Raw genomic sequence first — 11,438 nt, forward strand, 5'->3', positions numbered from 1 at the left:
CTGTCCCTCAGCTCTTCAGCTCAAGGCTAGCGCTCTACCACTTGAGCCACAGCACCACTTCCGGATTTTTTCTTTTTGCTTATGTGGTGCTGAGGAATTGAACCCAGGGCCTCATGCTTGCAAGGCAAGCGCTCTACCACTGGAGCCACCTTCCCAGCCCCTGGTTCAGTTCTTTTACGGGTTACCAGCTGTGGATTGTCTATTGTGCCAGGTACTAGGGCTACAAAGTGAAGCCACCTGATTGCTCATTCAGAGGCTCAGTCTGAGCACAGGGCAGGGAAAATGAAGCATACCATGTGGACATCCTTGAAGACAAGAGGAGCTCAGAGTAGCATCCTCCCCTTAGATGGATTAGAGAGTTTTCTCCTTCAGTGGTAGAGTTGACGCCTGAGCAGATGAAGAAAGACTAGGGTCGATGTCTACGAAAAGCTGCTCCATAGCAACCAGAAGGTTACAATTTAGAACAAAAATAAGTTATTATTAGATTGGGAAATAATTATAGGTTGGAAAATATCCAGTATTGACGAGGATACAGAGAGAAAAATATTCTTATGTATTAATTGGGAGAATATAAATTGGGGTAGTGCATTTGGAAGGCTTATAAGAAATGAAGCACGTAGGTATTTTGATTCAGCAATTCTTCTTTTTCAAAGCAATCTGTATACATCTTCATAAAGAAGAGGGACAGAAATGTTTAATCTCATTCCTATACTGAGTCTTTGAGAATACATTGAATGTTCATCAATAGGAGAAAGAAAGCACCAGACTATGAAATGCTAGCTAGTACTTTATAACAATGGTCTTGTTGAAAACCACCTGCGACCGCTCCATTGCCCTCTGACCCACCTCTTCCCAGCCAGGTGGCCACTCCCACCCCACTGAACTGCCTCTGTCCTGCCTCCCTTCATGGTCACCATCTCTTCCACCTCAGTGTCAACTTCCTCTGGCTCCAACAGCATTAGATGCATGGCTGTCACTTCTTAGACACACATGCATCACCTGGCCCCAGCATGGTCAGTGTTGCTGGTTTGTTCCCTGCTCCAAGGTCTGCCCTCTGCTCCCAGATCCCCAGCCGTGGCCATCCCTCAGCCTCTGCCCCTTCTCTGTCCTCTACTTTCAGGTCTCCAGCCATGGCTATCCCTCTGTCTCTGTGATATGTACTTCTTAGCACAGAAGTTTGCTAACTTCTGATCTCAAAACCACTTTAAACTAAATTGGTGAGGACCCCAGACAGCTACTGTTAGTTATATGTAACAACATTTATTTTAATAATATTATTAGATGTATCCGTATTTATTATATGAGAAATTAAATGAGGAAACTTGAGTGAATATCTTATTATTAGGTTTATATTAGGTACTGGGATTTAAACTAGGGCCTCATGCTTCCTAGACAAGTGTTCTGTGACTTCAATCATGCCTCTTTTTACTAGTATTGATTTTAAAAAAATTACATAGGGTTTCAAACCTTTTTAGCCTGGGCTAATCTTGAATTTTGATCTTCCCGTTCTGCTTCCTGAGTAGTTGGAATTACAGGTGTGTGCTGCCATGCCTGGCCCTATTAATTCATTTTAAATAACAATAGTAAACCCATTACATTTTAGCCATTTTTATCAGAAAAAAATCCCAAACCTCATGGTTTTATGTCTTTGCAAATATCTTCCATATCTGGCTTAGTAGAAGATAGTGGAGACAGTTGGAGTCATGTATTTCTGCATGCAGTCACAGTGATGCATAGTTTTGGGAACTCTAAGTGAAGAAACTGGCTGTCTGCATATGTATGACTGGAAAAGGGAGCAGCATTTTACATGTACTGTTTGCATAACTATACAGACTTCCTTGATCCTATACCAAACTTGACAAGTGTTAGCTTCTTAAACACTGCTGAGTTGCAGTATGAAATCTGAAATTGGGTTTTGCCCCCGATTGACTTATAGCGTGTAGTCTTCCTTGTGCTTTTTATCTATGGATGGTTTTATACACCACATACTTGTCATCTAGGTCACGGAGTTATGCAGATATATAGCATTCCATCGATAACATTCCATGTGACAGTATTGAAAAAATAATTATATTAATATTGTGGTGTATTTCACTAGAAAATTCCTAGAAGAGACACATTTTCTGAAATTCAAATTTTTTGAAAGTTCTAATTTTATGATTAACAAATAATACTGTCATTATTTCCTTGAAGTAATAAGCTAATTTTATTTATTTTAGATATAAAAGTCTGAAAAGCCATAATTTAGCAATTTGTTATGTAGACTATTTTTCCTCTCTTCTCTCTTCCTCTCCTTTCCTCTCTTCTCTTCTCTCCTTCTCTCCTCTTTTCTTTCTTCCTCTCCTCTCCTCTCCTTTTACTGTGCCAGTACTAAAGGCTTGAACTCGGAGCTTCAAGCTCTTGTTCTGCTTTTTCACTCGCGATTAACACTCTAGCACTTGATCCACATCTCCAAGTCCAAGCTATAACCATTTTCAACAACAGTGGTCTATAAAAACACCTGCACAAGGTTTTTTCCCTCAAGACAACCACCGGACTTTGTTGATCCTTATCTGACTAAAGCGCTTTGCACATTCTTTGCATTTCACCTACTTAAATGATTAGCAATCATATACTCAATGTAGAAAGTCAGAGGTGATGTATGAAAGGGAAGATGCTCCCTGTGGACTCAGCTGGCATGTGCAGATGAAGGACATGATAGCCATCCACGCAGGTTGTACAAGTGCTTTGATTCAGGCCAACAACTTTGATCCACCAACAACTTTGACTACCATTACCTTCAAGCCATCAGTACCAATGCATAGTCTCACTATATACTGTTTTACTATTTCTGGGAAAGTAGTATTCACCTGATACACGCCCTGAAGGGACCTTCAAGAGCACCCCCCCCACCCATATACACTCAAGTGGGCCATGGAGCGCGCGTGGATGCCCTCTGCCGAGGATTCTGTCTCACTCCAGTTAGTTATGCCCAACTTCAGATGACCAACTCTCTGGTTAATTATTTGTTTAACAAAGTATAATTACAACCAAGCTAATCACTTGCAATTATATCCCACGTAATTTGTGAATAATGGATTTAATAAGGTTATTATACCCATTAGTGTTTAGTACGTACATGTCTTTTTTTTTTTAGCTTGAAATTAGGTTAACAAATCTTATCTGTAAATCTCTACTCTCCAATTTGCTAGTATTAATGCCCCAGTGACTTGGTTCAGAGGGATGCTCTGTTTTCCAAAATTATTCTCTCATGTAATATCAACAGGGTAGGAGAAAATAGATAACCTTTAACACGCAGATTCTAGGACACCTCTCATCAAAGATGTATTAAATGTCCTTGAATGGTGTTAGTTGTGGGCATGCAACAGTGGCTTTGTCTATTTCTTCTTAAGTGTTTGCTATGTCTGGTCCAACGTAACAAATTTATGTCAAGCAGTAGAGAGAACAATATTTTATCTTGAAAATTCCATCTGACTGGCTTTCATTAATGTTGACCTGCTGATCTCATTTGTACCCTGGCTTGGGACTATAACTATATTTGGGCTTTTGGGGGAGGATTTTTATGGCTAACTTCATTTTTTTTAAAAGCTGTTTGCTCCTCTATGGACCTCCTTCACTGCCACTGCTAGTTTTATAGAAAGCCACAGAATAGATTGACTCCTGGTTCTACACTTGGAAGTAAGGTATTTAGATAGCCATACATGGGTCTGGTGGCTATTTTGGTTGAAGATTGGGATTACCTATTTTCCCATCTGGGGATTTGTTATAGAGCAAATAGCATAAAGAACAGACAATACACAATGCTGCTGCTGCTGAAGATGATGAAGATGAAGATGATGCTTTCTGCTATTGCTGCCTGAGGCAGGGAGGCTGGCTCTGTCTAGTAATTAGACCAGAAGGTGGAGCACTGCCCTCTTTTCCTTTTCACACAAGGAATATATCATATACCGTATTTCTTTTTCTTTGATTTTTGATGGTACTTGGAATTGAACGTGGTCTTTTTAGGCTGATACTCTGCTATTGAGCCAGACCTCCAGTCTTTTTTGCATTGGTTATTTTTTAGGTAGGGTCTTGTTTCCTGGACAGGTATCTTCCCATTTTTCACTGTTTGCCATAGCTAAGATTGCATTACCTCTCCAGCTTCTCCCATTGAGATGGAATCTCTCTGAGTTTTCTGTTCCAGTTAGCCTGGAATTTGGATCTTCCTGATCTCAGCCTCTCATACAGCTAAGATGACAGGTGTGAGTCACTCCACCCAGCTCTTGGTTGAGATGAGGTCTTGTGAACATCCTCCTCCTGATCTCAGCATCTCAAGTGGCTCGATAAATAAGCATGAGCCACTGGGGCCAGCTTTTCATATGTCATATCTACTGAGGTACTTTCCATCAGAGGTGAACTACAGGCCATTCCTTCCCCTGGCAGGGGAGTACACCTTCCTCACAGCATGGACAGAGTACAACGCACATGACATCCCACCAGCTGGTGGCTGGGCTGCAAGTTAGTGGCAGGTGTTGTCACATATCATTCATGCTCTGGGACCATTCCTCATGGTCATTTCAGCCTCTTGGGAGCAAGCCTTGTCTCCTCTGCTTCCCTTGTGCAGACACACATAAGTGTCTGAGTGTGTGCAAATGCACATACCTGCTGGTGGACTCCAGGAATCCAGTAGCTCCAGACAGCTGGGGCCAGTCAAGCTCATTGGTAAGAGCCATCGGCAAATTCAAGAAGGAGGTCTAAAGATAAAAAAGTCATGATTATTTTTAAAAAGCACTTGTTTCCTGTTGGCACCAAGAAGATTTATGGCCTGCATATTGCTTTCTTTCTGCTTCTACTGCCTTACCAAGCCTCCAGCCCCTTTTACTTTCATTGTTCTGTTAATAGAGGCTCACATTTATGCTCTGAGCTGACCTGGATCATGATCATCCTATTTACATTTCTTGTCTAGCTAGAATTACAGTAATAGGTTGAGATGGAGTCTCTAACTTTTGGCTAGGCTGGCCTTGAGTAGTGACCCTCCATCTCTTGGTTAGCTAGGGTTACAGATATGAGCCACCATGCCAACTCTCTCTCCCTTTTCTTCTCCCTTCCCTGTCTCTAGTTCTGTCTCATCACTTGTGTTTAAAGCAGATGGCTGGCCTTTCACCTTATCCAGGGAATTGCTAATGATCAGCATCACCCATCAAGTGGCTTCTGGTAGGTTCCTGTGAGTGGTGTGTGGCATTTCACAGGGGAGCCTTCAAAAGACAGGTACACTGTCTACTCTGAGATTTTCTGTGATCTCCATTTTCCAGCTTAGAGTGTTAGAAATCGAACTGCCTGAAAAACAATACACAACCCCCCAGCAAAATTGCGTGTGCTGGCTTCACAGACATGCTTTTAGTCAATAAGGTGGTGGCCTGGCCTTCCTGAGGGTCTCAGCTACTTTTGAGGATTGGTCAGAGGTTCCTTCCCCATCAAGGCACCCCAGACTCAACACCCCTGTGATTTCAGGGGGCCCCTGGGACATGCTGGGTTTGAACACAGTTTATTCTCTCTGCAACTCTGTTGGAGTTTAATCCCCACTATGATCTATTAAGAATGCAGAAACTTTATCTGATTGTGTTGTGTAGTCTTAGGGCCTTGAGGAGGTTTAAAATTAGATGAGGTCATCAGGGTGGAGTCTCAAGATTAAACTGTGGTGGTTTTATAAAGAAGGGGAGGGGAGAGGAGGGAAAAGGAAGGAAGGGGAGGAGAAGAGAAGGGAGGAGAGGGGAGGAGAGGGTCCAGAGGATTCACTACACAGCCCTGCACAATCTCAGCACTCAGCCAGCAAAGGACCATCCCCAGATACTGCCCCTTGGTCTTAGACAACAGAACCAGGGGATGAAATCAACCTCACTACAACTTCTGCCCTGTGTGGTATTATGTCATTAACAAAGAGAACTACCCTTGTAGCTATTGTGAGCTGGGTGAGTCAAGATCTCACCCAGAGTGTGGACAAAAATAGACTCATTTGAACCACATTCTTACGGCTGGTGCAAAACCAGCAGAAGTTAATGTGGTCAGCTATGACATCTTATTGTTCTTTTTATAGCAGTCTCTGGGGCAAATCCCTTCTGTGGTCTAATTTATAGAAAAAGCTTATCCAAACCAGTGCATTTGGAATAGAGCTGCCCGATTTAGCAAATAAAAATGGAAATTACTGAGTTAAATTTGAATTTTAGGCAAGCAAGTCATATTTTGTAGCATATGTGTATCCCGTGCAATGGTTGGTATATCGGTATACTAAAATTTTATTTGTTGTTTATCTTAAATTCAGGTTTAACTTGCTGCCTTGTATTTTATCCTTGAAGATGTATCTTTATTGCTGTTTCTCAATATAGGGTAGTGCATGCCTGTTATAAAATTTCAAGCACTATTGTAATTTACAGTAAAAATAAAAACCCTTGTTCTTTTCCCCCAAGGTGTGGCTAGTATGCAATACTGTTTTTGAACTGATTCTCTACTAAGACCAAAAAAATATCACAAGAGTAGAAGGGAGATATGGCTCAGATTCTCTCTCAGACCCTAGAAAAACAACCAACACCACTGACATCTTGATCCTGGATTCATAGCCTGGAGAACTTGAAAATAATATGCTTTGTTGTTTCAAGCCACTGAGATTGTGGCCTTTGGAAACAAATATTTGGCCTGAGTTGAAAAATTGTAGCTCTTATTATTTAGGGAACGAAGGTATGTACACCTATACTCTGTTGACATATTTGTCAAAATAAGTCATACAACAAACACAGTAATTACCCTAGGGTGCCTTGAATATTTTCCAAGGGTCTCCTTCCTGTAGCAAACTCAAGATTTCTATCCTTGTTCTTATCTTAAGTGTGATGTCTCACACCTGCAGACTGGAAGTGTGAAGGGGTAGTCAGGAAGTAGGGCTTCCTGGAATATAGTTGTGCTGATTATGATTCATACCCTTCAAAGGAGCAGAGATAAATTCATATAGAAAAGGTTCCCAGTAGATCTCTCTGAGGATGTTGGAGTTCCAGTGACTAGCACATTGTCAGTCAATTTTAATTGGAAATAAGGTAATTGAGTAATTGGTCAAGATAAGATTATACTGGAATAGGATAGGCCATTGTCCAATATGGCGGCTGGCACCCACCACTTTGCATTCAAAGCGCCACAGTTCCTAGGGCTCAGCTATCCTCTGTTTTGATTGATTTCTATTTCTTTGACACTGTGAAACAGTGCTTTCCTCTTCTTGCTACTGCTACATCTTTCGGCTTACAATGTATGTTTGCAGTAGGATTTGAGAATATTCAATTCCGCTAGTGAAGACAAGAAAAACAAATAGAATAGATACAACTCATAAGCTGTGTTAAGCAGAGATAGTGAGTAGGCGAGTGGTTTGTAAGATGTAGACAGAATTTATGAAGCCAGTCAGTAGCCTATCAAACGTGGTAAAAGTTAGGAAAGAAATGCACTCCTTCCCCACCCTCTCCCTTGCCTTTGTCTCTGTCATCTGTGCCATGTTGACTCCAGACTTGGAAACTGGGCCTGGACCTAGGTTTTTGGTTCTGGTTGGAAGTCTTCTCCCTTCTATAAGAAGGGGCTGAACACAAACTCTTCTGGCACAAAGAGGCGTGTCCAATATCTCCTGTAGCCTGAAATAATAGTGAGGTATTTTTCCCCCAACAGTGCTAGCCAAATGGGGAAAGTGCTTTGCTCTGGAAATCATGAGGTCTGTCTTGCATGTCTGATTCTATGATTTTAAGACTCAATGATGTCAATACTACATGGCTGGGAACCAGCTCCCGACCTCATGTGTCCCCTATTTGCATTCTGATGAATGAGAAAGAGTTCATCTTCAGTGAGGGAGGGAAGAGGTCATGTTGAGGGGGAACAGGTAGGGCAATGGCAGGGGACAAGGTCTTTGGAATTGGGGTCTGTATCCCTCCAGTGTTCTTCCAGCTCAGTATCTCTGCAGGAATCCCAATCTCTTGGCAAGAAATAGGGAATCTCCCCACTGTGGAGATTCCTGGAATCCCTTAGGCTCTCTGAGAAGCTTGTCAGGCCTGGAATCATCTGCTAGGATTCAAGCTGCAGTGGACAGTGGCAGGTGTGAACTGCAGCTGAGAGAGAGCAGGGTGTTTGCATTCCACAGATGGAGTCCTGGGAGGCCCGAGCAGGCCAGATGCAAAGGTTTATCCTAGTGATTTGATTAGCTGTGAAGTAACACAAATTCAGGTTTTCCTGATTGAATGTTTTAGACTTCACTTACAGTGTTGTGGGGAGATTTTTTTACTGTTCCTAGCTTGTGCATATCAAGGAAGATACAGCTTTATAAGTAGCTCAGTTTCAGTACCTCTGATGACTATATGGATATTACTTTATCTAACCCAACAGGATTGTTGGAAAGAACAAAGGCAAAGTGGAGAATGGAGTGACCAGATGACACTGTGCAAAGCATTATGGTTAGAAGGAAGCCTTGTGTCCCTTTCTATGAGGATTGTCCCAGAGTTAAGACAAAAAGTTTATTGCTAGATAATAGAACAGATGTGAGTAGTCCCACAGTAGTCTTGGCATATACTTTTTTCCTTGCTAAATTTGGTAGAAAAAAAAGAAAGGGAAAAGTTATAGGCCTTAATAGAAAATGTTTTATAGATCTTAGCAAAAAAAGGAGAATGTTTAAGTCATATTACATTAAACACTAAAATCCTTATTCACACAACATTATACCCAAGATATTTCAGGCATTTAAGGCAAGGAAAATGCAAATTAAAATTTCCCTCATCAATTTCTGCTTCTTCCTCTTGTGCATTCCTGTTCTCAGGACCTCATCATAAATGTATCTTAAATGTACATATGTGGAGGGTCTTAATATCTACCAAGGAAAAATAATTCCAAACTAAAAAAGAGCCTGAGCTACTCAATGAGTTAGGCCAACTATCACATCACTTCCAATTTTTCTGATTTTTATGCATCATATAAATGTGTTTTAATGTCATCCTCGACATGTTTGCTATTTCTGTACATTTTCATTTAACAGTGCTGAGTATTTCTATGCATTGAGAAAACTCTCCTCTCTCCTTGTAACAAATATTTAATAGATTTAATAAGGACTTGTGAACATTTTAAGCTACTACTTTGATAAGCAACTGATGTCTGTGTCCTTAGAGCTTTGTTAAACAAGAGGATGTAATGGCGCCAGCCAATCACACAATCATGGGGCTCTTCTGGTCTTCTTTTGGCAAAAGAAAGATCCTTGGTGGCTTTGTTTCATTATTTACATATGGGGCCTCTCCATCCATCAAAACTGGGCAATTCTCAGGGCATATTCCCTTTTCTAATACATCTAGCTGAGTCAGACTTGAACTGATTATTTTTCAACAACCACCAGAGGAATCTGCAGATAACTGCTGTCATAAAAAGATGATGAAAGATTTCATCAGTTTAACAAATTTTATTTCCTTCCTAGCAATTAAGCTCTCAAAGCACATAAGAGGATTGTTGTTTAAGGAAAAAAGAAATCTTCTGTATGGTATTCTCACAATCAAAAAAAGAGAGAGAGAGAGAGATCAGCTCTTGAATCAGGTTAAAATCCCCTAGTTGCTCTAGTCTGCAAAATCTGCATCTACCCAGAGGTGGTGCTAATGAGACTTCTCTCCTTTAATGCCACTCTACCACCACCAGGCTTCCTGCCAAGGCTGGTTCCCTACCACTTAAATGAACACCAAATTATGAACATTTAAGGGATGTCATTGACTCTCACGAGAATTTTCCTGACCTGAGCAATTCCCTTCAGGTTTTGCTATGTGATTAAATCCTATAAATGAACGTACACACACTAGCAGTGCTTAGATGTTCTCTGTATCCCAGGCCACTTTTGCTTTTTTTTTTTCTTCTTGATGGGAAGAAGAGAAACGATTGAATTCCAGACAATGAGACAGGAAACTTGCACACATTGCTTACTAAACTAAATTCAGTGTTTCAAAGACTTATCTTTTCCTTTCCCATCTTCCTTTCCTGCCTTCTACAAGAACTTTTTAAGGCAACCACTATTCATCAGATGCACTTGAGATGAAGGGTATTAAATGAGTAAGGCCTAACCCAATGAGAAGCAAGGAAGGACCATGCCCAAGTGCTGGAGGATTTCTGAACTATTGTTTACTTACAGAAATACCCCATATACAGTGCAGTGCAGGGCGCAGGAGGGAACTCAAAGGGGCTTTGTGCTGGCAATGTCAAATGGGACTAGGGTTTGAAGGCAGATTCTGGCAGAACTAGGAAGAGGCAGGTTAATTCAGGTGGGCCCTTCATAGACCATTTGTGTATATCTGGTTCTTGCTTTTCTCCAAGCTTCCAAATGCGAAGACATCACAGAGTTTACTAAGCTGAGTGTGTTAAAAACAAGGCTTCCTGGTTTCAACCCCAGATCATGATTTGGGCAAAAAAAAAATCAGAAATCCATATAACCTGAGAGTTGCCACCATATTTTCCTTATCTCTTCTGGGGAGGCCATGGCTGAGTATTTTTAGAATAAATAGTGAAATGGTACATGGCGCTGTGCAGACATACACCTCATTTTGCTCATATGTGGGGGTCTATGCTGGTTTTCCATACACTGAGAACATCACACACTGCTGCCAAGAGGTCTGCTTGTCAATAGGGCTGGTGCATGAAGTTCTGGGAAGAGAGGGAGAAGATGCATCCCCCAATCTGGATTCTGTCTCTGTAATCTCAGGCTTAGTCAGATTAAGCAGCACAGCTTTCATAAACTGACACTTTGATGTAGAGAACTCCAAGAAAGCAATTTAACTCTGTGGTTTGATTTGTAAACCTTATAATCCCATGTGAATAGGGTAAGGCTCACATTGAAGGAAGATCCCTGGGGTTTTATAATTAATTCCTTACATACGCTTGAACATGAAAGAGAGAAAATATAGAGAGAGGCAGAGAGAGAGAGAGAGACAAAGAGGCAGAGAGAGGGATAGAGTGAACAGAGGCAGAGAGAGACAGAGTCACAGAGAGACAGAGAAATAGAGACAGGAAGACAAAGATAGAGACAGAGAATGGGACAAAAAGACAGAGGAAGTTGGGTATCAGAACTCTGTTGAACATCACCTCTGGCAGTCTTGAATTCCTACTTCCTGGAGCTCACTGTATAAAGGAAACAGATAATGAAATCTACCCTCCTGCTAAACAGGAAGACATTCCTTTAGTCTTCCATGTCCCAATTGTGTGATCAAGAAATATGAATCAACAATGATTGAAAAGATGATAAAAGACAATCTGTGGGGCTAGGAAGGTGGCTCAGTGATAGAGTGCTTGCCTTGCATGCCTGAGGCCCTGGGTTTGATTCCTCAACACCATATAAGCAAAAAGAAAAAAGCCGGAAGTGGCGCTGTGGCTCAAGTGGTAGAGTGCTAGCCTTGAGCTGAAGAGCTGAGGGACAGCGCCCA

General features: G+C 41.4%; 1 protein-coding gene across 2 annotated transcripts in view; it reads right to left on the bottom strand.

The window, feature by feature from the left end:
• Positions 1 to 11,438, bottom strand: part of Aoah (acyloxyacyl hydrolase (neutrophil)) — a 170,734-nt gene that overhangs the window by 64,702 nt on the left and 94,594 nt on the right. For both annotated transcript variants that reach the window (XM_013036058.1, XM_013036057.1), the window contains exon 12: positions 4,642 to 4,733. In XM_013036058.1, coding sequence (XP_012891512.1) covers positions 4,642 to 4,733 — 92 coding nt within the window. The remainder of the gene's footprint in view (positions 1 to 4,641; positions 4,734 to 11,438) is intronic.

Source organism: Dipodomys ordii, unplaced genomic scaffold (assembly GCF_000151885.1).
Source record: "Dipodomys ordii isolate 6190 unplaced genomic scaffold, Dord_2.0 Scaffold245, whole genome shotgun sequence".
Lineage (NCBI taxonomy): Eukaryota > Metazoa > Chordata > Mammalia > Rodentia > Heteromyidae > Dipodomys > Dipodomys ordii.